The sequence below is a fragment of the Mesocricetus auratus genome, unplaced genomic scaffold, assembly GCF_017639785.1.
Source record: "Mesocricetus auratus isolate SY011 unplaced genomic scaffold, BCM_Maur_2.0 Super-Scaffold_100676, whole genome shotgun sequence".
Taxonomy (NCBI): domain Eukaryota; kingdom Metazoa; phylum Chordata; class Mammalia; order Rodentia; family Cricetidae; genus Mesocricetus; species Mesocricetus auratus.
Window position 1 is genome coordinate 56405921 of NW_024429266.1, and position 27337 is coordinate 56433257.

Consider the following 27337-nt stretch of genomic DNA (forward strand, 5'->3'; position numbering starts at 1 on the left):
GGATTTGGAGGAGGGAGGTAAGAAGCAATAGTCCTCTCCAAGGTTGAGTCTCATGATGTAGAAGGAACAGTTTTTGACGCTGAGGAAGAGGGAATGGCTTTCTAGGCCAGAGGGTACTATCATCTAAAGGTATTAGCCACATGCAAGCATCCCCTGCCCTGGAACCTACAGGCCAGGCTGTGATGTAGTTGTTGGACTTAACTGGTAGGAGCCTCTGAAGAGCCCAGAGCAAAGGTGTGATATGAATGACCGTGGGCTTAAAAAGTCCCCTGGTGCAGAGGAACCATGAGAAGCTGGTGGCTCTGGCTTGGGTGACCACAGCATCCTACATTTACTGATAGGAATCATGCAATAAGCAGGCCTCAGGAGGTGAGTAGAGACAGGAAACTCAGTTTTGCCTCCACTGAGCAGAGATGCAGTTGAGGAATCCAGGCAGCCAGTGCTACAGAGGCTTAAACCATCACGGGAGGAGGGGGGCTACAAGAAAGGCTTTGGAGTCCTCAGTAAGTGAATAGGGGTTGAAGGCCTAACATAAGACATGTTAGTCAAGAGTGTGTTAGTCAGAGAGTGTGGGGGCTAGGGTTAAACCCTGGGGACCACAAACTTATTAGGGCCATTGAAGACCACCTATCTCACATCCACCAGGCACATTCTGGTTATAATTTGGCTGCCTGCATGTCTTCCTTCAGGAATAAAATGCATTGATCAACATGAATTAATATTTATAGTTCCTTGAAGCAAGCCTTATAGCAATTAACATTCCGGTATCTTTCTGTCTGTTTTTGAGACGGAGTCTCACTATGCAGCCCTGGCTGACTTGGAGCTCAGGGGTCTACCTGTTCCTGCCTCCTGGGTGCTGGGATTGAAAGTGTGTTCCACATTCTGGCATTTTTCTCATAACTGTCCCTGTTCACTCTCAGTACTCCAAGGACTACGGTCATGAAGCTGTGGACTGGCCATGGGTGAGGCCCTACAATCCCTGAAGCTCACCCTCTTTCCTCTGGTCAGGGGCCAGCCGGGCCTCTTCGCGCTCATGTGGGTCTCACACTAGCCTCAATCTTGGCTTCAAGTTACAGCCTTGCATACCAGTTCCACCGCTTGGAGCAAGGGATACGCCTGACTCATGCCCACAAAAAAATGGGGCTGGGTCAAAATGGTATCCAAAGCCTTTTCTTGCCACCTCAAATTCTATGCAACATCACTGAATCCCTCTGAGAGTGCAAGGGGAACTGGCCAGGATCCACAAAGAGGACAGATATAGGCTCTTATAAGCTGCCCCCACCCATAAGACCCAAGGAAGGTTCTCTGACCAATACCAAAAGATACTGTTAATTTACAATAGTCACCTGACCCATCCTTGGCTACACAGACGCATCAGTCCACAAAGAGCCGTTCCTTCAGCAAAGCTGAGCGGGCTCATCTGTGTGCACTCAGGTCTTGTGGTAGCAGAGCCCCATGCCATAGTCGGGCACACTGCCCCAGCTTTGGGCTCCTGAATCCCCAATCCTACCTTTTCATATTCATCCTCTCCAGGGTTGTGTTTCTGTAGCCAGTCGGCCAGGGGACGGTCCTTGAAGGAGCCGGTCACCCCGTGTTCCACCTGGATCTTGCGCAGTGTCTCAGCGTTGGGTATCATCTCCACCATCCCTGAGAGAGAAGGGGTCAGATTCATGCTTCGGAACAAAGTGAGGAAGTCTATCTTGGCTGGGCTAGCTGCTTCCCATGAGCTAAGCCCCAGGGCCTTTGGACAAAGTCTGCCAGTAGGAGGCCTATGTGATGGATGATGGAAAGAGACCACACCCATATCACACATTCTAGACTGGCTCTAGGCTTCCCATGTCATAATTTTTTCTTTTTAAACTTCACTGTGGAACTCTTAAAATATATACAGGGTTTTTACTCAATTCTTATGTAACCATCACCCACCTTCAATAATCATCAACACTTTGCTAATTACATTTCATTTTCCATTACCCAATTAGCTTCCTACTTCCTGTTGTTCCAGCTGCAGGATTGCAAAGCAAGACAGGGTCTCACTCTGTAGCCCAAGCTGGCCTCGAACTTCTGATCCTGCTACCTCATCTGACAGCTAGGATTATAGATGCATTGTCACCACTCTCTGCTTTAGATATGCCATCTCATGCAGTAAATACTTTTAAATATAATTAACAAGGACATAATAACCATGTACTTGTCACATCCAAAAAAACCAACAGTGGCTCTTGAAGCCAGCCTATTTTAAAATTTTCTTACAGCCATCTCAAAACTACAACTGGTTTGTTTGATCAAGATCCAAAGTCCACAGAGGTTGCTATGCCTCCAAGTCTGTTATGTTTTGCAACAGTCTCTCCCTTGCTTTCTGTTTTCAAGTCACCCCACATCTTCTCATGGAACAATTCTGCCCTTCTGTTCTCCATTGTTCATGTTGGGAAACAAGCAGACAGGCAGTGAGGGAAGGGATGCCCTGCCCGACTCTCCACTGACCTTTCCCTCGGCCAGTGGAGAAGCAGCGGAAAATGACCATGCGCATATCCAGCCCCTCCTGCACCCAGATCTTGCTCATGATTCGAATCATCTGCAGGGTGAGCATGTCCTGGCGAAGGTCATCCCCACACTGGATAGGAAGAAGAGTGATTAAAACCCACATCCACTCCCTCCTCCAGGCTCCCAAACCCCACAGCATCCAAGCTACAGTGGCAGGGAGAAGCTGCAGTTCTCAGGCTTTGCTGCCACTCACCTGTTGATCTGGCCCACACAAGGTCAAGGAACAAGAGAGGACACTCACTTAGCCCTGCAGTCTGCCCTTTACTGTGTCCCCCAATCTCTCTCCCCACCTGCCATTGCTGCATCCCCATCTGAACTGAATTATGGTTCCTTTTCTGCAAGAAACCCTCCTGATCAACAGGCCTGTTTGTTTGAGACAAGGTCTTTGTCTGCAGCCCAGGTTTTGACCAGCAATCTTCCTACCTCAGCTGGTGAGTGCTAGAAATAGATACATACCGCCGGGCGGTGGTGGCGCATGCCTTTAATCCCAGCATTTAGGAGGCAGAGGCAGGCGGATCTCTGTGAGTTCGAGGCCAGGCTGGACCGACAGCCTCCAAAACAATACAGAGAAACCCTGTCTCGTAAAAACCAAAAAAAAAAAAAAAAAAAAAAAAAAAAAAAAGAAATAGATACATACCATGATGTCTGGTTCACCAGGCCTTTCAAAAATTTTTATACCAGATCAGAAGCTAAATATAGTATACAGCAAACTTGTGCTGTAAGCTTCTAGTCACAGAATACATTTATTTTACTTTTTTAATGCTAAAATTTGAACCAAGAGCCCCGTGAATGCTAAGCACACGTTCTATTCCTGAGCTCCATGCAGGTGCGCGTTGCCTGCCAGCCCCCCAGGCATATACTCTGAGACTCTCATTTACTTCTTTCCTACCACCTCGGAGGAGCCAGTCAGAGGGAAAACATGAAGTTCATCTAGTTTAACGAGCACCTCGGAGAAATTCTCCAGCAGCCAGCCCCATCTTCTACTAGAATACAATCATCACCTTACCCATGGCATTGTGGGAGTAGCCCTGCCTCCCAGAAAGTGCTCCCATATTCTGAGTTATCAGTTGCCTCTGCTTCTCTTAACCCTGCTCTTAGCATTCTGGGGCCACACAGAATTTATCAAAATCCCTTTTTACCTGATAGTCTTTTCAATATTCAAAAAGTTACGTGAGTGGACTAGAGATGTGGCTCAGTGGTAGTAGAGTCACTGCCTAGTATGCTCAGGACCCTAGGCTCAATCCCCAGCAATGGGGGGGGGGGGGAGGAGAAGAGGAAAACAGGAACAGTCCAGGCCTTTCCTCAGTCTTCAACATTCTCTCCTCTCTACTGTTTTCACTCCTACCAGGCATGAGTAAAGTATTGGTTTTGCCTTTGTTTTTTTTCCAAGACGGGGTTTGCTTTGCTTTGTTTTTGGAAAGTGTCAATATCCAGCCCAGCCTACCCTGGAGGTCACTACATAGCCTTGGCCTGCCTCGTGGCACTCCCTCTGCCTCCGTCTCCTCAGTGCTGAGATTTCAGGCATATGACATCACACCCCACTGAATAAAGCATTCTCACCTTGAAGATGACCCGGATGTTCTCACCCAGGGGATCCACGTTTTGGAAGGCAAGCTTGAGGGGGACTGCATTGGAATTGAAGTAGGAACAGTCCTGTATGTACAGTAGAGAGGGCAGTGGCTAATGTCAGGGTGGTCCACACCCAAGAAGGAAAATGACCTCTTTACGTTGGGTCCTCGAGACGCTGTCTACCTTCTTCTTGTTGGTCCTCCCAGGACATGCTTACTACATCTCCCAGATTCCTCAGGAACCCAAAGTCCACGTCCCTTTCCTTGCTTCTGTCGTCCTGGCTTAGGTTACTAGCACCACGGCTCTAACATCTGATCACCCACTCTCTTCCCCTCGATGCGTAGCAGCTTACTAGTTTGTGACCTCTGGTAAATCCCACGTCCTACACTTCTATAACAGTACCACGTGCTGAAGACTTTGAGGATGGAATGAAACAACCAACAAAAGACCGGTGCTGGACGGTGAGTCGAGGCAGTCAGCTAAGAGCTGCCATCACCACCCTCCCCAGCTTCTTCCTCTGACCCCCTCTTCTGCCCTACACACAGTTGCAGCTGTTGGCCAAGTCCACACAGTCAAGCCGAAGGAGCCAACCTGTTTGCCCTCCTCCCTCCTCTCTAAGACAGGGTAAGCAGGCCCCCCCCCAACTGCTCTCTATTCTTTGAAGTCCTACACCTACCAGTGACTTACCCTGGGCACGATGCCCTTCACCAGCAGACTGGGGCTAAGCGGCAGACGGCATGAACCATTGAGGGCAAAGAACTGCCTCACCTCCTCCAAGCCATTGCGAAGGATGCCCTTCAGAGGGAGTGGGGAAAAGCAGGGATGAGGTGAGAGGCCAGAGGCTCCACCCAGAGCCAGGCATCTCTATCCCAGAGGAAGGGGCCTAAATACCAGGGACAACTTCTGAGAAACTTTTTTTTAGAGATGTATTTTTTATGCATACAACATTCTGCTCCCATGAATGCCTGCACACCAGAAGAGGGCACTAGATCTCATTACAGATGGCCGTGGGCTACCAAGTGGTTGCTGGGAATTGAACTCAGGACCTGTGTTAGAGCAATCAGTGCTCTCTTAACCGCTGAGCCATCTCTCCAGTCCCCATGAGAAACTCTTGGGAAGGACAATCACCCACTTGGGTCCCAGACTTGCTTGGTGCACAAGAAGCACACCTGAGTTTTTACAGAGGCAAGGCTGCCAGGAGAAGGGAAGAAGCAGGCCTAGAATGGAGGGCATCCCAAGGAGTAAGTCCTTCCCGGCTTGGCTAAGAGAAGCCGCCGATGCAGAGGTACAGATAAAGATCTCCCAAGTTTTAAATGTCAGAAACCGGAATCACTGCTGGTGCGGCAGAGTGCCTTCCCACAAACAGATAAAGGTGCCCCTTTCCTGCCACCTGCCTCAGTCGTGAGCCATGGCTCCCCCACAGAGAAACGTGACCAACTGGACCTTAGCCCTCGCCTGCTGAGTGTGCTCGTGCCGTGGACAGCACACACAAGTCTGCCCAGCAATGAAGGCAAATAGCTAAGTCAGAACTCTAGTATTTCACAAGTCAAACAAAGCACATGCATGAGCTGTGGCCAGCTTGGGGAACCACTACCTGCCTATGGCCTGCAGGTAACAGCCACCCCCTTCTCGTTTCTAAACCGGAGACAACCACTTTCCAGTCTGCTGCTCAGGGTGCCTGAGAAGAGAACTCCTACTTATACAGGCCTCGGCTAGATATAGAGACAGCCTAGCCTACTTACCTGGCGTGCAGATGGGGTGGCCTCTCGGACCTGCTGGGCCAGTTTGGCCAGGGTATTGACAAGCCAGCACTGGCGGTTAAACTCCTCCCTCAGCCCCTTGCCACAGCAGCATAGCAGGGCTGCCAGCAGGTATTGGTAGCGGATGCTGAACTGAGAGTCCTTGAGGCTATCCTTCAGTAACCTGCAAGGCAGGGCAGTGGGGAGTCAGGCCACTCAGGAGCCACAGCATCGAGCCAGGGAGGAAAGGGTTATATTCTGCTGCAACTCAGAAAGCCCACCCCCACCTCAGAGGGAAATCTACTCTGAATATCATCTTCCCGGGCTTTGAGACCCCCCCTCTTTTTTTTTTTTCTGGTTTTTCGAGACAGGGTTTCTCTGCCCTGGAACTCGCTCAAAAATCCGCCTGCCTCTGCCTCCTGAGTGCTGGAATTAATAGCATGCATTACCACTGCCTAGCTGAACTCATCTTGACTTTATACTTCTGCCATGGGTGGGTAGAGAAAGGGGATCTAGATGATCTCCCCTGAGTTACATGGAGGTGAATGGAGACCCCCTTTGAGGAAAGACACCATAGACCAAGGCCACAGGGTAGATCAGCATCACACTGGAGCCTGGTCTCTTAGCACCCCATTCTTGCCTGCCGTAGGGGAACTATTCTTGTACTAAAGACTCTGTCAACCTCCCTTCTTTCTGCATGTGATTTTACCAGAAGAAGTAGTGGGTCACTCTCAGGTCAGAGATGGCTCGCTTCAGGAGAAAGCGCACCAAGGGGCTATCCAGGTAGCACTCATACTTCAGGGCCTGTTCAGAAGAAAGCACACACGAGGCTTAATAGCACTGAGATCTACACTGACTACTGTCCCTGGGATATTGGGTAGACGCGGGAGGATTAGGGTAGGGTTGGGGCGGGGACCTGCAAGTCCTCACACCTGTACTAGTTGGGGTAGGTAGTCCAGCAGTTCGGCATCTGAGAGCGAGCCGATCCACTGCACGGCCATCCGCCGCACCTCCTGGTCCGGGAAGCTGCAAGAGTTCAGAGACTTGACAATCCCTACTGCAGGCTGTGACTCAGAGGTGTGAGCCACCAAATTTTATGTGTGGGTGTCAGAGGCATAGAGAAGGAAAAGTCCTACCTCCACCCAGATCCGCATCTCTTTGGGATAGCAGTCCTTAGGGATGGCCCTACACCCCAGCCCCCCATCCTCCCACCCCCCCACCCTCCCCACCCCTGGTCCATGGACAGTCTCCCTTGGGCAGGGAGGAACAGAAAAATGGCCTTTCTTTTCTTTCTTTTTTTTTGGATTTTTGAGACAGGGTTTCTCTGTGGCTTTGGAACCTGTCCTGGAACTCGCTCTGTAAGCCAGATTGGCCTCGAGCTCACAGAGATCCACCTGCCTATGCCACCCGAGTACAGGGATTAAAGGCATGCGCCACCAACCCCTTTTTTATTCCTTGAATACTTTAAAGAAAATAGAACAAAATCCTCCCCACCACTCCCAAAGCTCTTCCTTAACTCCCACTGTGTCAGAAATTCCTACGGTGAAGGAACCCTTGAGTGGGTGAAGCATGTTTTCTTGGTAACATCCTACAATACAAGGCCTGCCAGGCAAGCAATAGAGAACTGTGGGGGGTTATATAAGCCAATAGACAACCTTCGAAATGAGTTTTGCAGGGATTAGCAAAGATGTAGCCTCAAAAAATTCCAAAGGCAGATACACTTTGATTACTGAGATAGCAAGAAATTGCCTGGGTACAATTTAGAAAAGGCAGCTCAGACTGGGAGCCCCATGACCCCAAGAACTCTTTGGCAGAAAGATAAGGGAGGACTGTTAACATTAGAACTTGGTGGTAAAGGTTTGGGCCATACAAGGGAAGGCATTTGTTGAAACTATGGATGATTATGTGAAGTTTGGGCATTTTCTTATATGTAAATTTTGCCTCAAAAGAAAAAAAATGGAACCCTGAGCTCTGTCAATAACTGGAGCATGGTGGCCCATGCCTTTAATCCCAGCACTCGAAGGCAGCAGACAGGTAGATCTCTGAATCTTTGAATCTCTGTGAGTTCAAGGCCAGCATGGTCCACAAAGCAAATTCCAGGCCACGTAGGGCTACATGAGACCCTGTCTCAAAAACCAAAGCTGTTTAACGAAAAGTTTATGCCGGAATATTTACAATGTCATGATGTGTGCCGGATGCACAGGACAGCACTCAGACACCTAATAAAGCATGTGTGCGAAATGCCAGGGGTGGGAGCCAGGTGACTTGCACATGGGGGTACTCACAGGCGCGAGACTGGGGAAAGCAAAGAGAAACTAGAAAACCCATGAATCCTCCTGCGTCACCATTTTCCCCAAGCTGGCCTGTCAGTGCTGGTGGTGCCGGGGCTGGGACAAGTAGGAGCTACAACTCACGTGGCATGCAGGAGCCCCAGGGCATCCTGGTGGTTCATGTGTGTCCACTGCTTCAGAAGGGCATAGATGTCGGGCAGGCACGCCCACTCCCAGCTGGGCGCACTGGCCAGCACCAGGGGGAGAGAGCTCACCTCGGAGTGGCAGTAATAGCGCTTCTCCCACAGGTGCTTCTTGTCAGCATCGGTGAGCCTGTGAGGAGAGGGGGGGAGTGAGCCAGAGGGTAGAGAGACCTTACATCCCAAGGGAATGGCTCCACACACGACCGTTCAGTGGCTTCCCAAAGTCACCGCACAGTATAATCAGTCACCTAAGGGGCTATTGGTGACTTCTGGCCAATGCCAACTGAGGCAGAATGTCTCCAGAAACTAAGCAATGGGTATTTTAAAAGGACCACAGGTGATTGCAATGTGAAGCTAAGCTTGCAAAGCAGGGCCCAGATCTCAGCTCTGATCCCATCTCAGGGACATGTGTTAGACTGAAGCTAAAAGTGAGGGCCAGTAACACCAGACCAGGGGATGCCCTGAGGGCCCCACTCCCGGGTAGAGCCAGTAGAGGGCAGTGAGCAACACTTGTCGGGGTTTGGATGGCTGAGAGGCCTCTTGGGACTTCTAGCTTTAAAGGGTCTGTAGCTAATTGGGACTTGCCTGAGATCAGGTGTCTAATGGGAGACAGGAGCTGAGGGGCTAATGAAGTGATGGGGTCAGGAGTGGGGTGGGGGCAGGGAGGTCTGCATCTCTTGTTCCCCAACCCAGCATAAGCACAGAGCTATGCAGGGCCCAGAGAGGCGGCTGAAGAGTAAGAGCCCCGACTCTCCTCATTCTCGCCCCTCCCTCTCCCTTGGACACAGCAGCCCCAAGGATGAGATCAGCCCGGACTCATTTACTCCTAAGAGCTGCCAGCTTGCCAAGACACCTGATCCTTTTTGGAATGTGACCAGAAAAATGCAAAGGCTGTTGGTGTGGCAGGGCAGGGGCAGGAGAGGTGGGGGTAGGGAGGTGAGGACAGCACCCAGCTGCCCCACCAGACAACACGTGGGAGATGTGATTCTGGGGTGGCAGTGGCGGCACAGCTCTGATCCTCCTGGTAGCTGTGTCTGGGACAGGTCACCAGTGTAGGGCTGGACATTCTCAGACCTCATTTCCTGGCCTGCCCTACCCACACTCTCCCTAGGGTCATTGAGGGAAGGGGCTGGGGGCTGTCACCACCTTCTGCCTATGTGGTGGCAATGACTATCTGACTGCCTCCAGTCCTTAAGCACAAGGGCAGGGACTGGGGGGTAAAAGGCCAGGCAGACATGGACAGATGGTGTCACAAATGGAGGTGCCCTGGGCCTCACCAGTATAGGGACTCCTTCTGCGTGATGTCTTTAAGCTTGCGTTGGTCCTCCTCCCGGAGGCTGCCAAACTCATAGCGGGGGCTGAACTTGTCTCCAGGGGGGCTGGTGAACTTGATGTCAAAGGCCGAGGTGGGGAAGTCAATCTTGGGGTAGGGAGAGAGAAGCAGGAGACGCATGGAGGGGCAGCATCGGGGGAGGCAGCTCTGCATCCCCAGCTGCTCTCTCACACCCTGATCTTTCCTCCCCTTCCCTGAGGCTCTGACCGAAATAACCCACATGTCCACTGTGAGCCCCAAAGTCCCAGGTGTAACTTTTGGCAAAAATGGAAAGGAAACCATAGGGAGCCTAGCATGGTGGATTAAGCCAGGAATCCTAGCACTCGGAAAGGCAGGAGTACTGCTCTAAGTCTGAGGACAGCGGGATCTACACAGTGAGTTCTAGGCCAGTCAGGAATCATAGAGAGGCCGTTTCATTCACACCTTCCCCTCAAAAAAGGAAAACACAGGGGACATGGACAAGGGAGAGCAGGCTGGTTTGAGTTGCTGACAGTTAAGACAGGAGAAGTCCCCCCACCCCATCCCCGGAAACCCTGAACAGATATTACTAGGGTAAACTTCTCAGAAGACCCAGGCTGAAGCTGGGGGCCTCGTAGTATGGTCCTCTGGGGACCCCGTAGTGTGGTCCTAGAGGCACTGTAGCCTGTATGGAAGCGCTCCTCCGATGAAGGCTTTACTCACTCTAGGGATGTGATCATTTGCTCTGTACCATGAAATATATATCCTTCCCAAAATGGGCATCAGAGCTGAAAGACGCAGCTCTCCAAGGAGTTCTTCTCACTTGTTGCAAGTGCACACTGCACCCTGGCATGTATGGGGTGTTTTTCTCTAAGCCCCGGGCACAGAGACAAGACAAAAACACCTGCCTCTGGAAGCATGCATTCTGTATATTCCCATTTTCTGTCAGTTCCGCTATTCTCTGCTTCATACCACAACATCTCACGGGCTTGGGAAAGGGGAATCAGAGCAAGGACTGAGCCAGTTTCTCTCCCTTCCTCTGGTGCCCTGAGTGACTAGTGGGAAGGCACCTGACTGGGTAAGGCCTAGAAGGATGAGGGCTCAAACCGAGGGGGAGCCCTGCGGGGAGAAGGTCTCAGACCTCACTTAAGAGGATGAGGTGAAGCCAGGCGTTGGTAGTGCACGCCTTTAATCCCAGCACTCGGGAGGCAGAGGCAGGGTGATCTCTGTGAGTTTGAGGCCAGCCTGGTCTACAAAGTGAGTTCCAGGACAGCCTCCAAAGCCACAGAGAAAGCCTGTCTCGAAAAAAAAAAAAAAGAGGATGAGGTGAAATGGGGACAGACACTTTCCACTCATGCCCTGGGGTGCTAAGTCACAGCTCATCCTGTGTCTGTAGTTCCTACCTAGAGCTCAATGGGGGCCTGGAAGTTGACTTTGGCGCTGTGTAATAGGTGGATGGGAGAGATAGGCTGGGTCTCACCTGCAGGATGACACTGTCTGGCTGGTGGAAATTAGGTGCACTCCAACGGGCACTGGAGCTTTCCTGTGTTGCTGGCCACAAGCCCAGAAGCTTGCGGCCACAGGTCAAGACTCTGAGATAGAAGGAAAGCGAGATGAGTCAACAACCACTGTGTGTGTGTGCGTGCGCACGCGCGTGTGTATGTGTGGGGTTCTCTGCTGCTCTCTTGTCCCCAGACCTTTTCTAGTTGAAGTCTCTTCCCCTCTCCTATCTCTGATTCTCCCCATAGACCAAGGCTCTTACTTCTAATCTGTAGGAAGGCCTTGAAGAAAGCTCCCATGCCCCCTCCCCCACCTACCAGGTTCCATCAGTAGTCCTGGCCACTAGTCCTGTGCATTGGCTTCTCTACTAGGGCTGAGGGCCCCTGAACTTCACAGTGAGCTCCATGTGGCCAGCCCTTCCCAGGGGGCATTGAGTGTAGCAACCAGCTACATCCCCCCCTAGTTCCCTTCCATCCCCCCTAGTTCCCTTCCAAGGCCAGAGGCTGATCCCCTGGGGCTCACATACTGCCTGAAGTTGAAGAGAGGGGTAGTGACCCAGCCCAGGGCCTCAGGCACCCTTCTCTGCTTGTTGGCTTCAGAGGAACTCCCAGGAGGTGGAATGGGCAGAGCGTAGAGTGTTGCACACAGCAGTGTCTCCCGAGGCAGCCTGTTCACCTGCACTGGAAAGCAAATCCTAGGAAACAAGGGAACCAAAATTAAGAGGCTTCTGCGGCTGGGGGACCTGGGAAGTCCAGTAAGGCAGAGATTCCGCCTTCGTCTCAGGTGTCACATATGTTCCTGGATTAGCCTCCCACAGAACCAGGACAGGTCTCAGAGTAAGCAGGACTCCTTCTTGGTGTTCCTACTATGCTCTTCCAGAAACCCACAGAGATGTCTCTGGAACTCCTGACTCCAGGCAGGGCCCAGGCAGAACTTGCTTGGCCAACGCCATGTCACTGTCCAGGTGACCGCCCATCCTGTCCTGTGCCAGGCTCCCTTTCTCACAGAGGGTCAGTAACGCTTCCTTGGTCCTCCTCTCAACTCAATAGTCCCTCTCCCTCCCCAATGCCATCCCGGAGTCGCCAGGAAGAAGTACCAAGTTCTCTGGCCTTGCCCTCCCCCGCACTGCCCTCTCATCTGTCTGTGACCCCTCTCCTAGCCCCAGGGGCATACCCCCACACAAGTTCAAAGTCCAAGGAGAAAGAGAAGGGGACTTTCGAGTTCCCTGGGACTGAAAAAGGCAACAGGCAAAGGCAAGAGGACACAAGCAAGCTGCAAGCACTCCTCAAGGCCAGATGTTCTTCAGGTCCAACCTGGCTGGACTACACTGGCCACACCCTCCCAATTCAGGCTAAGGAGATTTGGGTGTGGGGAGGTGGCTAGAGCTTGGGGGCTGGGGAAAAGAAAACCAAGACCCACCCGGTTACCTTTCCCGGAAGCTGTCCCTGGGCCAAAGTCCACACTGCCACACCCTCCTGGCTGGCCCAAGGCTCAGCTGCTTCTACACCCAAAGGGCACAGAGGCAGGGCAGCCGCCCCAAAGGTCAGAGGTTTCAGATAAGACCACCTCCCTCTTCACTGCCCCTCACTCCTGGGGGAAGTCTCCACTCAAAGGAGGCACCGAACAGCCACAGGCTGGCACAATCCTGCTCTGCCCCAGCTGCTTCTACCCTGGAGGCCCCACAGCTATAATTAGGGCCCCTTCAGCAGCCAACGGATATGCCAGGCTAGGTTTGGCTGGAGGTGACAGAGCAGGGCTCCTGGACCTATTTTGAGAGTGAGCAGATGCCCTACCCTGCTACAGTGGGAGGGAGAAGCAGCTGACCCCATAGCCAGAGAGAGGAGTTGGTCTGGTCACACACATCAGGGAAGAGCAGAGCAAGACTGACACGTGGTTTGGTCACAATCCCAGTCTTTGGGAGGCTGAGACAGGAGTATTGCTGGAATTTCAAGGCCAACATCTGAGTCTGCATGAGACCCTATCTTGGGAGGAAGGGAAGAAGAGAGGGAGGGATACTTTGACTGAAAGTATAATACAGAGGAGCAAGCAAGGCCTCCCATTTCTCAGGATTCCAAATGGGATTCCGAAATGGCCCCCTGGACCCTTTGCCTGGGGCTGGTCAACTTCTCTTGGACAGCTGACTCTTCTCGTTGCCTGAGAAATTCTGCTTTCTGTGAGCCCTAATTCAACATAGAACATGGGGGGGCTGCCTCCTCCAGAGAAAGTGCTGGGGCTCTAGCTTGGCCACACAATCTTGGGCAACTGAACTCACAGCTTGATCTGTTCACGGTGGGAAGCAGGGACTATAGCAGGAACAATAACTGTGTGGCATTAGTTATTACACTTGAACTGGGTGCCATGACATAGATAGTATGTTCACACAAATATTTTCTATGCATTAGTCACCTTCAGCCACCTGGAACAGAGAAACAGGAACTGAGAAGACCAAAGCTCGGGTGCTAAGATGAAGACAGTGAAGGAGTGAGCATTTACCAAGCACTAGATGCTGGCCTAAGTTCTCGGTCTCGTCCCCCCCCTCCCCCTTTCCCTCCTTCCCTCCCTCCCTGGTCTTGTTATTTAGCTTAGGCTGGTCTTGAACTCATAGCAATCCTCCTGCTACAGCTTCCTAAGTGCTGAAATACAGGTGTGCAACCACCATGCTTACCTGTCCAGGTACTTTCCTATTTATTTGTGTCATTTTCGTGGTACTGATGAATCTAGGTAAACATTCTACCACCAAGCAAGTTTTCTTAGTGTCCTAACGACTCTTGAAGATCTTGTTGAGCCCTCAAGTCTCCTCCATTCTAAGCTGTCTGTCTACAGTATCATCTATTGAAGATGCTGACCCAACGTCCAGCCCTGACCACAGTGTGGTGCCTTCTCCCCCACGAAGAAGATTTCATGAAGAAGGGCTAAGAGGTCTCACTTGGGACATTAGGGAGGGCAGGGCCGAGGATCAAGCTCTCACGCTTAGCGTGGAAGACAGCCCACATGGAGGACTGGGCTGCTTTCGTATCATTATCTCTGACTCTGTCCGGGGAGAGGTCCCCAGCACCGGCCGCTAGACAGCCATCTAGTGAGGATGGGCAGTGTCCGTGGACTACTGAAACTCGAAGGCTCTTTGCTTTGGCAGTGTTGCACTGAACCCAGGTTGCACTGAGATGGTCTCACTACATAGTCCAAGCTGGTTTCAAGTTGACAGCAGCTCTGCTCAGCTTCCTGGATGCTCGTATTACAGCCCTGAGCACCATGCTCTGCTTCTCAGGGACCACTTAATGCAGCTCCCTTGTCTCCAGAGAGTTTCTCTCATCCTGGTAAGTGTTAGTGGCCATTGCACGTTGTTACTGCTCTTAGAATGACCTAAGTGTGACGTCAGGGTCTGTCTCCCCTCTAGTCCATCTATAAAATACCCAGACCCTCCGCCTCTCTATTTAAGCATCCTTGACCTCCCTAGGGACACTCTTCTGTCTCTGTGATCTGCATTCCACACTTTTAAGTTGCATTTGCTGCTTTGCAAATGAGGACACAGATATAGTTGGCCTGGGGAAGTGATGCTGGGTGGTGGCGGGGAGCAGCATCAAGGGGGTACAGCACAGGCACTGGGAGACAAAGACCTGCAATGCCATGCTCAAGGTCCCCTCACCCCTCATTTCCTTTCTGTTTTCTATGGCTGCAGCTTTCTTTCCTGAAACCAAATCATTGATTTAATAAATGGTAAATGATACCATCTTGTGCTGGTGGTTATCAACATTTTCAACCTGCCTGTTTCCCTTCAGTGCCACACCCGCCTCCAGGTTAAAAAGCTGAGGCAGACAGGCTAGAGAAAACGCAGGATTAGAGAGAGAGCTGGAAACAGCCTTACTCCTCAACTCCAGGCCCATTCTTCCTCCCTCTAGGCAACTTTTCCCAGTTCTATCCATAATGGACAAACCATGCCCCCTCTGCCCGATTCTTTTTGTATGCATTGAGATGGGATCTCCTGGCTGACCTAGAACTTGGCTATGTAGCCAGGTTGACCTCAAAATTACAGCTATTCTCTTGCCTCTGCCTCCCACGTGCTGAGATTTTAGGTGTGGTTTTTGTTTGTCTGGAGCTGAAACTCAGGGCCTTGTATAAGCTAGTCAAGCACTCTACTTGGAGCCTTACCTTAGCCTGTCTGTCTATTCCAGGGAATATTGAGAGGGAGGGAGAGACTAGAAATCCTACAGACCAGTTATATCCTTGTTCTTGTTGTTTTCGAGACAGGGTTTCTCTGTGAAACAGTCCTGGTTGTCCTGGAACTCACTTTGTAAACCAGGCTGTCCTGGAACTCACAGAGATCCGCCTGTCTCTGCCTCCCGAGTGCTGGGATTAAAGGTGGGCACCACCACCACCTGGCACCAGTTAAATTATTTAAGAGAGGTAAGAGCCAAACAATAAAGTGTTTTTAACAATAGCAAGGAATATTTATATGATGCTTTATAGATTATAAGGAGCCTTTATGGATACTTCCCATTGGATGTTCCTAACAACTTCGGAGGTAGAAATTATATCCCATTTAGGAGTCAGGGAAATGGAGATTCAAGAAGCAGCATAACCCCTCTGGATAACGATAGTAATGGAACCAGATTTAACCCAGGCTTGTGTTCTGTTCCAGGTTTGAATATGGCTCCAGGATCTTCCTGAAGTAAGAAGGTTAATCTGAAGCCATCCTGGAGCTTAGGGCAGACTTACTGCTGGTCCCAGATGATGAGGTGGAACAGGTACTTGGAGAAGTGAGCCCTTCGGGTCTGCAGGGGGCTACATAGTTCCTTGCCTCCATGGCTGAGGGAACAGGAGAGGTAGAAGTCTTCATAGCTACAAAGGAACGAGAGCAGATCACTACAGTTTGCTCTTAAAACCAATCTCAACCACCCTAATGCCAATCTCCATTTCCTCTAGTAGATTTCATTGGATCTCTAGAGAATGCAACATGGGGTCAGGGTCAGGACAACCAAGCTGAACTTATGGAAGTGTGCTTGGGAGCAGCAACGTGATCTGGATCCCTAGACCTGGTTCAGTACAAGAATTTTTCTTCTTTTCATGGGAATGGCCATCTAGCCTCTTCCTTATAGTCAGTTCCGGCCCACAGGTATATGTATGTGTGTATACATGTGTGTGTGTGTGTGTGTGTGTGTGTGTGTGTGTGTGTGTGTGTGTGTGTGTGCAGGTTAGAAGGGTGGGGGAGGAAAACGGCATATGCTGCCATGAATGCCAACACACGGGGGGTCCCTGGGGCTCATGACAGGTGCCTGACAGAAGAGGTCAGAGAAGGCCCCTGTTTCCCAGGCTGCCTCCTTTGTTCTACGCCAATCGCCCAGAGGAATACATTAAGTGAGAAACAAAGAAAGAAGGGAAAGGGAGGGGAGGGGTGGGGTTGGTAAGGGTGGGATGGGGCCAAATGCCTATTCCCCCAGGCCTCAGGACTCTGGGGATTCAGCAGAAGAGCTGAGGACTACCAAAAGAACGTCCTCCTCCATCCACCCCTGCAAGGGAACCCCAGACAAAGGGTCACCCCCTCCCTACCACCCTCATTGTGCATCTGCAGGGGAGTGCAGCCATTGGCTTGGGCCACACTCTATCTGGGAACTGGCCATCTGTCGCTTGTCTCCCTCAGCTGGCTGAGGGTCTGGAGGGGGCAGAGATGTTGAGGCAGCCAACACTGGGGACTGGCAGGTGCTTATCTATCTCCTAGGGGACTTTCTCGCTCTGGGATGGATACAGGCTGGGCTCCCCTTAGACACTAGGCTCACTCCCTAAGACCATTGCACCAGAATGCAACACAAAGCCACGAATCCTAAGATGGAAGAGAATAAGGTCTTATGCAGACTGGGACAAGCCACCAGGAAGTCAAGCCCATCTGTCTCCCCAAAGCTCTGACTTACCTGGTAGCCCAGATGATGGGAATGCGGTGAGTGGCGTAGACAGTGAAGGCCAGGGCCCCAGAGAAATGGCAGGCCTCCTGAATCAAATCATGCTTTCGACTCCCGGGCACTGCTGTCTGGAAGTCTGCATTGAATGTATTGCAGTACAGCTCCACCAAGTCCAAGATGGCTGCTGTCAAGGCTTCTACCACCTTCTCTGTGAAGGGGAGGGGATCAGAAAGAAAACTCAATTAGGACTCAACAAGGGTCATTTTGTTGTCACGACACTAGTAGTATAGGACAGCTTGGGACAGTGATCCCCAAATGCCCTCCAATTTCTAATAGCTGTGACAAAGTTTACCCATCTGTGGAGAAATAGGAAAGATACAGGAGCATATCTGAGCCTTTGTCAAGAGATGCTCAGCTTTAAATGTGGTTCTGTCTTACATAGATACTTAACATAATATAGTGCTAAAATGTTATTTTTAAAAAGTCTTTTCCTGGGACTAGAGAGATGGCTCAATGGCTAAGAGAACTGACTGCTCTTCTAGAGGCCTTGGGTTTGATTCCCAGCACCCACACCAGCAGCTCACAGCTGTAACTCCAGTTCCAGGGGTGTCCAACACCCTTGTCTGTCTTCTGTAGGTATTGGGCACACATGTGGCACACACACTTACATGCAGGCAAAACACCCATATATATAAAAAGAAACACATTCCCTTTTGTTTTGGGGTTTTTTGAGGCAGGGTTTCTCTGTGGCTTTGTAGGCTGTCCTGGAACTAGCTCTTTGTAGACCAGGCTGGCCTCAAACTCACAGAGATTTGCCTGCCTCTGCCTCCCAAGTGCTGGGATTAGAGGCATGTGCCACCTACGCCTAGCCACATTCTTTTTTTTTTTTTCTTTTGATTTTTCGAGACAGGGTTTCTCTGTATTGTTTTGGAGGCTGTCCTGGCATTCGTTCTGTAGACCAGGCTGGCCTCGAACTCACAGAGATCCGCCTGCCTCTGCCTCCCGAGTGCTGGGGTTAAAGGCGTGTACCACCAACACCCGGCCACATTCTTCTTTTGAAAAAGGATTTTCTTGACAAAACCAAAAAAACCAGTGCTTAACAAGATTGTACATTTCCAGTACTATGCACATACAGATACAAACACACACACACACACAGAGGGAGAGAGAGATGCTATGCTAGCTCCTAGAAGACTTTAGGGGACAATTTATTGGTCTGTGAAGTCTAAAGATGAATTCACTTTTAAGGACTGGAGAGATGACTCAGTGGTTAAGAACACTGGCTGCTCTTCCAAAAGACCCAGGCTCAATTCCCACATAGTAGCTCACAACTATCAGTAACTTCAGTTCCAGGATCCAACACCCTCACACAGGCATACATGTAGGCAAAACACCAACGTACATAAAAGATAAAATTTAAAAATTTAAAGAAAAAATAAAATAAAATTTGAAAAAAGGAAGGTAGGAAGGAAGGAAAGAGAGACAGAAAGAAGAAAGAAGGAAGGAAGGAAAGAAGGAAGGTAGGTGGGCAGGCAGTGACACTGGTTTTTAGGACGAGGATGTGCTTAAAGATTATAGCAAGGAAAGAATCCTGGGGAAAAATCCTTCCTCCCATCTCCCAAGTCCCATTCTAAATTGGAAGTGTAAAGGGCCATGGCTGCCAGAAGAATCACAACCCAGCAGGGGGAGCTGAGTTTTTCCATCTGGATTGAAGGATAAACTCATCCTTGCCGATGCCTCTACCTCATCACCCTCTCCCAGTAACACCATAAGAACGGGTTATTAGCAAAACTAATGAGAAAAAGATCTGTGGAAAGAAATGTGGGTTCCAGCTGTGTCCACACCTCACGGGGAAACACACACACACACACACCATCAAGCAGGAAGAAGAAATGTGGGTTGAGCCAGCAGTTGGCAGTTTCCAGCCTCTATGGAACAAAGAAGCAGAGAGCTGCCCTTACCTCGGTTTTCCCTCACAGCCAACACACTGGGATCCTGTTGGGGAAAGGCAGAGGGAGAGACAGTCAGACAGAACCCCAGCCCATTTTTATCACAGTTGGAAGGGCTTTTCACAGCTGTGCTCATCTGGGCCAGGCAGGGCTGAAATGTGAGAAGCAGAGATTCCCCGGGGAGATGGAGGGAGTGACGGTCTACACCAGAGCCACATGGTGGACAGAGTAAGCAGAAGAAAAGAAAATCATGCTCACCTCAAGGAAAGAGCCCCACCCTCACTGCAAGGCTGGGGATACAGGGTCTGTGAAGCTAACAGGCCTTTACAGCACACCAGCCCACTGTGGAATCAATTCCCTGGCCCTTGAGATTACTCCCCTTCCCCCGCTTGGTTTTGCACGCTCATGGATAAGCAAACTGTCAGGCAAGGCCTGGGTGACTATTCCCATGAGACTGAAGCTAGCCCACCCCTATGCTGAAGTACAGGGACATACTTGGCATCCATTTCCCAGGAGCTCTCGTATCTGAACTGCTTACACGTAAATGCTGGTAATGGAGAAGAACTTTGTTTGTTTTGAAACAGGGTCTCACTATGTAGCCCAAACTGTCCTGGAAACTCACTTTATAGACCAGACTGGCCTCAAACTTACAGAGAGCCACCTGTCCCTGCCTCTCAAACGCTTAAAGACGTGGGCCACAACGCACTGTTAGAAGAGCTCGCCAGTAACAACAGGTTACTCAGCAATCAGAAACCCAGTTACTGTGAGCATCCCTGTCCCTTCCTCACGCTAACACTTTTACCTTCTGGATTTTTGGCTGCATGCGTGAGGGGCAGGGAGGCAGCTGGTTGAGAGCACTGGTGATCTCAGGAGTCTCCACGGCAGCCAGGGCATTGCAGATGGCCTTGACAGACTGGACCACCCTGTCCGCCTTCAGCGGGAAATCCCCCTGCAGGAGGCCATACAGTGAGGGAAGTGATTCAGCTCTGTGCCTCCCCCAACCCACCGGGCGGGCGGGTTGCAGGGCGAGTTCAGGGCTAATGACTCTAAGGAGGAATTCCAGGAACCACGCTTCATTTTCAGGTATTCAGCCTCGGCAAACGGTCACTCCCTAGCCTGTCAGTCACTCCCCTAAAACCTTTTATCCCCGATCCGCAGTGATGGCTATTTCTGCTATACAAGCACACACCGGAGGCCTAAATAAGGGTTAGGAAATCAATTGGCAGGGAATAGCAAGGAGGTGGGAGAACACACTGAGGCCCCATGTACTCCCTCAGACGTATCATGACTAGCCACAGAACCACCCGGCCCGGCGTTCACAGCCACAGACGCACCACACACACTCTTCCCTCCCGGCTACACTTTGGCTCCCAGTGTTTTCTCATCTGAACTCTGCTCCTCGGTCTGACTGCGACCACTTACGTCAGTTGAGACGGGACCAGGACATCTACTCCTTCACAAAGCTTCCCCTCCCAACACCCACAGTCACCCTCTTGGGTCTAATAGCGTTACATGAGTCTTCCATTTCCCTAACCACGAAAACTCCCTGAGGTTAAAACCATCCTATCGCTATGCACCACGGCTCTACCCACCCCCTAAAGTAACACAGAACACTGCAAAGTGGTCTAAGAACTCAGTGCCCGGGGTTATGGTAGAGGCTGATACAAAACAGTTTCTAATAGTGGTGGAGCATGAAACTAGACGTATTGCCCCTGAGGGAAGAATCCAAGACTGAAAACTGAAGGGAGGAGACAGGGCTGTTGTTTCGCCTTTTTTTTTTTTTTTTTTTTTTTTTTTTTTTGAGACAGGGTCTCACTGTATAGCTTAGGCTAGCCTGGAACTCAGAGAGAGCTGCCTACTTCTGCCACCCAAGGGTTGGGATTAAAGCCCTGTGCTGTCATGCCCGCCAAGGGATTTGATTTTTGAAGACCACCTCCAAAGAGCTTTGCTTTAGCTTCATATTTGTGTAAATTGCTCCAAGGCTTGCAGTCCTTACAGGTCTAGGAGGGACTTGCAGGCCTAGCCTTGGGACTTGCCACTTCCCTGAGGGTGTGGTCTGGTATCTGCGTCACAGGTTCAATGGAGCCTCTTAAGACGGTATCCCTGGGTATTTTTCACAGGAAAAAAAAAAGCCTAGGGCCACACCCTTAGCTTGGAGATGCTCTACTCCAGGGACAGCCATCAGAGTCCACCTCTCTACTTTCTCAGAGGGACAGAACACCTTTTAACACACTTGCCAGCTGCCCCACAGCCAGGAGGTGTTTGCTAGCCCAGAACTAGAGGGAATAAAAGGTGTCACAGACTGTCATCTGATCGAAGGAAACATCCCAGCTGCTTCCTCTCTTCAGTCCCAGGGTGTGTACTCACGTCAGCCAGCAGGAAGGCATCCACCTCATTGTGGTAAGTGTCAAACAGAAGACTCAAGGCCTGCCTGGGGGCATGGGGTGAGAAAAATCACAGGAGAGATCACAAAAGATTCACTGTCCTGGGGGGCCCACACTTTCCCTTCCCCCTTGTCGGCTCAAGGATCAAACGCTGATGGGAAGGAGTTCCCACTCTCTCCTGCCCCCAAGAGGATGGAAAAGGGTTCTTTTCCTACTTTGCTGCCTCTCACCTAGCAAATGACAGAAAAAGCACTAGAGCAGTGGTCTCCACCCCCATGGGGTTGCATACCAGATATTTATATTACGACTCATAACAGTAGCAAAATTGCAGTTATGAAGTGGTGACAAAAATAATTTTATGATTGGGGGTCACCACACATGAGCAACTATATTAAGGGGTCACAGAACTAGGAGGGTTGAGAACCGTTTCTCTGAGAGAAGAGAGGAAGTATGCCCTGGGTTAGGGTCATTCCTGACAAGTTTCTTGGACCAAAGTCCCAGACATATATGAGAATCTATCACGCTAACAGGAAACCAGGCAAGTGTATCTGTGCCATTCCCTCATAGTTCCTGCTTGGACTACACCCAGGTGGCACCCACTCTCACCTGCTGATGGTCTGCTTGACTGGCCTCTCTTGGAGATGGATGAGGTAGTTCAGGGTGGAAGGGCTCTGGTCATCATTCACCTGAGTGAGTGAACAGTGTCCTCAGCAGGCAGGAGCAATGCCTGTTTCTCAGTGTGGCATACCTACCCCACTCGCACCTGATGTCCCGTATCACCCTCTGTCCACCCTACCTCCCCAGGGATGTACAGTTGTCAGCCATTGCCAACACATACCGTCCGGGCCAGGTCACTTCGTATGGCCTTCTGCTCCATCAGCTGTAGTCGGATGCTGATGTCAAACTTGCGGCAATATTGGATATACTCATGGCTGCCCAAGGCATGTTTACTGGTGGGGTAGGGGGACAAGACCATTAGTGCCTTAGGGACTCAGTGGGAGGAGAGGTATATACTTTAGCCTGGGGAGACACAATCTGGAAGGAAGGGAGGGAAGACAGCAGAGGGAAAGGAAGGGGAAAGGGCTGATGTTGGAGGCCTTATCCTTCACTCCCACAAATGTCACGGTGAAGCATGGGGAGAAGGCATGGAGTTTATCTGAATAAAAGCCACCCACAACACTTAACCCTTGAGCCTCACAAATAATGACTCACTGGCTCATTCTCAGGATGGGAACCACTATAAAGGAATTGGGTTATAGAGGGACTTCTTAGGGGCCTCTGTTTAAATCCTATTTTCTTGGCTTTGACAACCAAGGGGAAATGGGCTGTGACACAGACTTATGTGCAGTCTTCTTTTTCTGTTATCTACTATGGTGCTGAGGACAAATGAGGCAACCCCACCAGAATTCCAGAACTGTTATTCTGAAATGGGTTCCATTTCTCCCCTCCCTCCATGGCCGGGCCAGATTATGAATCCCTTGTAAGTCCTCACACTTTCTAAAAGGTATGAGCAGCTCTCCCTGCTCAGCACCCTCACAGCTGAGTTCCTCTACCACCCAAACCTCTTCCTCTCCCCCAAATCACACCTTAATCTGAAAGGAAACCCACAAGAAAGGGCTGAACAAGCCCCACTCGAGCCAGTGCTACAGGCTGAGCCAAGCAATAGCATCTGGGGAACAGAAGCCGGAAATGGACTTCCTTCCTCTGCAGAGGTGGGAATCAGGGCTAGAATAGAGGGGAATGGAGGGGAGCAACAGGGAAGAGGGGTTCAGAAACTTCTGGAAGTACAGGGCCTCAGGCCAAACAAAACCAGCCTAGACTTTGAGGGTTTCCACACCCTGAGAGGACCAGACCTGCGCTACGAGCTCTGACCTGCTAAGATTAAAGTAAAACTGAACTATGGCGGTGCAGAGGCTAAACTACAGGCAGGCCTGCGGGAGGGTCTGTGCGGAAGGAAGAGTGAGTGCAGCGGTGGGGGGGGAGGTGGCAGGAAACCCACCCTCCCTTAGGACTGTCTCAAGGTTCTTATCACAGAGCTGCCTGCATCCTGGAGCAACACTCCCCTTCAGTGTCGGCCCCTCCAGCGAGGCAAGTGAAACAATCCCGAGGGTTTCCTTGGGAACTAGCAACTTTCTAGCTCTTTCCACCCAGGAACCAGCACTATGCTTTTATGCAGGGTGGGCCGGTAGAACCAGGGCGTCATGGCCTCAGTGAGTTCCTTCAACTTGTCTGTGAAAGGGCTTCAGCTGGGTACACAAGCTGGGGTAGGGGTGGGGGGCACAACCCAAGGACCAATGGGATCATCTCACTGGGAACATTCCACTTGACATCTCCCACTACCTCTGGACCTGGGGCTCCAGGACCGGGAGTCTGCAGGGAAAACGTGGCATCTGTGTTCTTTGGAGCCCCAGGGGTCCTCTTTGGTGGCTGATCTATTGCTGCTGGTATTCACTGACTATTCATCAGGTCTTTATGACACTAACCCTCATCTTCTGCCTGCCTGCCTGCATGCCTGTCTGTCTGTCTGTCAAAGTGTGTGTGTGTGTGTGTGTGTGTGTGTATGTATGTGTAGTACACAGATCTCTCTCTCTCTGTGAGTGTGCAGTGTCTCCCCCTCTCTCCCTCCTTCTCCTTCTCTCTCTCTCTCTCTCTCTCTCTCTCTCTCTCTCTCTCTCTCTCTCTGTGTGTTGTACAGATGGAACCCAGGATTTCACCTATGCTAGCCTTCCCCTCTACCACCACTGAGCTACATCCCCCAACCTAAAACTTCACCACTCTTCACAGAAGACACAGAAAAGCAGGCTTCACAATTGGTCAATGGAAAGCCAGAATTTGGTATAAATAGTGTGCCCTGGGGTCCGATTTACCCACCATAGCCCTGTTCCCTCCTAACAATGGCAAGCTGCTCAGGACTAGTGCTTCCTGGAGACCCTGTATCCAGGACTCCACCATGCCCCTGTAAGGGAGGCAAGGACACAGTGAACACAACATGGAACACGGTTGAGGACACCCTGGAATTATATCATGATGGACCTGAGGACACCCTGGAATTATATCATGATGGACCTGAGGGCACCCTGGAATTATATCATGATGGACCTGCTTCTTTCCCTCGGTTTCTAGATGAGGATGCAGAGGCCAGGGAGTACCTGCTATCCCTAATGCTGAAGAAATCAGTCAAGAAATGAGTCTTTAGTTCAGACTATCAATCTTGTGCTCCAACCATAGAAAACTATTCTTCCATCTAGATTTGCTGGAAGGAAAATGTATAGTTCAACAGAAGTTCTGCAGTCACAGAAACTGCTAATGAGGGAGATATAGGCCTTGCCTTTTCCTATCCCAAAGGTCTGTTTCCTCTAAGGGGAGGGGGTTCACAGATGGTGCAACAGCCATGCAGAAGCCTGGATGGAGGAAAGCAGGTCTCCTGGTGTTTGCTGCCACATGCTATCCCTGAGGATGGGGGCCCTGCCCACCCCCACCTCAGTTTCCCACAGTCCAGAGTAGTAGAGAGGGCTTTCCTTAGCTGGTCCCACACCGCACTTTCCAGGGAAGCTGCCTTCTGTAGAGGGCACTGGCTGGAGGGAGCTGGAAGCCAGCCTAGGAGGAGGTTAGCCAGCTGCACAGGCCAGTGGAAACAAAGACATGCTGGCAAGAGAAAGTCAGCAAGAGCCACTGTAGTTTCTCCCTTTTCTATAAGGGCATGTCTGCCCAGCGGTTGCAGGTCCTCTAGAGCAGGAGAAGCGTCCTGCCACTGCCCCTAACCTGCCTCCACAACAAAGCACATCTCTCAGCAACCAGAACCCTGCACACAGATACGACCTCATCTTTACTTAATCCCAGCTCCAAACTCTTTCCACAGGAGATTTGGCTCAGGATCCAGCCAACCCAGCTGGAAGATGGAGCTCCCAGGGAAAATGCGACGTGGCCGAGATTGTGCCCAGAAAGCAGGAGTCCTGACTGCAGGGTCGGGCAGAGCAGCAAATGCTGAGTCTGGTGCAGATCTCTAACAGCGCCCCTCATCCTCCCAGCCAGAAGGCAGGTGCCACCTCTGTCCCACGTGTCCCTCACTCTGTTCACTCACTTTTGCAGGAATTCCTCCAGCCCACAGGGCTTGAGCACAAAGTCACCCACGTCCACTTCCCTCAGCTCATCATGGGTGTAGCAGAGGGTCTGGTAAATGAGCAAATCCACAGTAGAGGAGCCTGTAAGGAGGAAGACACAAGAGGGAGGACAGTGAGATCCGGCAGGTGGGACAGAACCTCCCAACTTTGATCCTTTATCACCAGCTAAGTGGTCTCTAGTACCTCCACCAACAGCCAGATGAAGCAGGCAAACAAACCGTGGGGTGGGGGAAAGTTACTATATTCTAGAAAGCTTGCCCCCTAGAAGCAGTGTCCCATCTGCCCCTCAGCCAGGCTGCAGAGTAAGATGGCGATCAAAGCTAAGGCAGTCCTCTCTGCCTCACCTCCAGGGCACTCGCATAACCCCACTAACTTACAGTTGCAGGTAAAAGTGAGTGGCTCCCGAATACTGTCACACAGCACAGTCACTTTCAAGTTGACCTCATCCCCAAGATGCTCTGGGCTCGGGGTGACAGCGCTCCAGACATAACCAGTTAGGGAATAGTCCTGGATGTCAGAGCCTGTTCGAAGGCTGTATAGGAGGAAAAGGAGAAGGACTCTTGCTTTGCCTTCAAAGAATCCTGATGAGGGTCCCTCCTACCCTAAGACCCAAGGGCTTTTCTGCCCCTACTGAGTTCAGCCTCCTGATCTCGGGGTCAGGCTGCAGCAGTGGGGAGGCTGTCCTGGGAAGCTGTACTCTTGCCATCTCTGCTACAGTTGCAGAACAATCCCCATGGTGCAATGGTAGCAACAGCTCCCAAAGAGTTTTCCACACTAAGTTTAACAGAACTAACCAGTAAGTAGTCAGAAGTCTATCTCCTTTCTCTTCAGTACCTTTTTCTTCACTGAGAGGTCTGTTTACTGCTAAGTGTAGATGAGGGGCAGAGCCTGGAGTCAGGGGATAATTAGGCTGATCAAGAGTGTCACTATGTAGCCTTGGCTGGCCTGGAACTTGCTCTGTAGACCAAGCTGGCCTGAACTCATAGAGATCCTCTTGCCTCTGCTTCCCAAGTGCTGGGATTAAAGTCATGAGCCACTACATCTGGAAAGCTTCTAAGATTTCATAAAAATCTGCAGACAGGTTTTTGTAAAACTGCTGGGGGAAGCCTCTCACTCTGGGAAAGTTTATTTATTATAAGCTGCCTCCTTCCTAAAGGAAGAGGTAGCCTCCTCCAGCGACTCAGGATCTTCCCAACCACTCATGCAGGCACGCACCCCCCCCAATCCCATCCTTCAGCTCTTACATATCCAGCATGTGGCAAAAAGCAGCAACTTCCTCATCTCTCTCCTCTGAGACCTCAAACAATTCGTGGCCACTGGCGGTGGTGTGGGGCCGGGAGCCCACCTTTAAGGGAAGAGCAGCTGACTCAGTGTTTTTCCTCATGGCGCCCCTTCTTTGAAGGGCCTCCCAGATGTAAAGACAGTTTGTGTATAAGGACTTTTGAATTAACATTAAAAGGAACATTTTTTTAAGGAATCTAGAAACACATTATCTGTCAACCCAGAACACCAAAGACCAAACTGAAAAAGGGGTTGAAGCCTGGGCTGGGCACGGAAGCTGGGGCAGTGGACAAGAATAGCCATACCTGCTTTGTGGGGGGAGGGGGGTATGTCTGACCAGCCCAGTGTGGCCAGTCAGGCAAGTATGTAACACAGTGATGATGCCTAAGTCTTCTGGGAAGGCTCCCAGAGACATACAGGTGAGCTGAGCTAGACCAGGCAGGTGGTCGGTCCAAATGGTCCCCAGGGATGCTTCAGCATCCAAGGCCCAAACACCAGACCCAAGGACTGAGCACTTCAGTAGTGGGTACGATGCAGACACATGTGCCTTCTCAGTAAGAGAACACATGTGTCAGAACAGGACCTGTGCTGGAGA

The 27337-nt window shown here is 50.9% G+C and overlaps 1 protein-coding gene across 4 annotated transcripts in view; it reads right to left on the reverse strand.

Moving 5' to 3' along the window:
* The window catches only part of Pik3c2b (phosphatidylinositol-4-phosphate 3-kinase catalytic subunit type 2 beta), a 62760-nt gene that overhangs the window by 12630 nt on the left and 22793 nt on the right, over window positions 1-27337 (reverse strand). For 3 of the 4 annotated variants that reach the window (XM_040737456.1, XM_040737457.1, XM_040737455.1), the window contains 21 exons: window positions 26706-26806; window positions 25839-25993; window positions 25422-25542; window positions 22179-22290; window positions 21947-22026; window positions 21324-21387; window positions 19759-19905; window positions 18969-19002; window positions 17020-17215; window positions 15830-15952; window positions 11643-11810; window positions 11097-11208; window positions 9603-9745; window positions 8267-8455; window positions 6785-6878; window positions 6562-6656; window positions 5856-6036; window positions 4801-4908; window positions 4105-4197; window positions 2485-2614; window positions 1511-1647 (listed from right to left, as the gene is read on the reverse strand). In XM_040737456.1, coding sequence (XP_040593390.1) covers window positions 1511-1647; window positions 2485-2614; window positions 4105-4197; window positions 4801-4908; window positions 5856-6036; window positions 6562-6656; window positions 6785-6878; window positions 8267-8455; window positions 9603-9745; window positions 11097-11208; window positions 11643-11810; window positions 15830-15952; window positions 17020-17215; window positions 18969-19002; window positions 19759-19905; window positions 21324-21387; window positions 21947-22026; window positions 22179-22290; window positions 25422-25542; window positions 25839-25993; window positions 26706-26806 — 2583 coding nt within the window. The remainder of the gene's footprint in view (window positions 1-1510; window positions 1648-2484; window positions 2615-4104; window positions 4198-4800; window positions 4909-5855; window positions 6037-6561; window positions 6657-6784; window positions 6879-8266; window positions 8456-9602; window positions 9746-11096; window positions 11209-11642; window positions 11811-15829; window positions 15953-17019; window positions 17216-18968; window positions 19003-19758; window positions 19906-21323; window positions 21388-21946; window positions 22027-22178; window positions 22291-25421; window positions 25543-25838; window positions 25994-26705; window positions 26807-27337) is intronic. The other variant, XM_040737458.1, reaches the window with a different exon arrangement.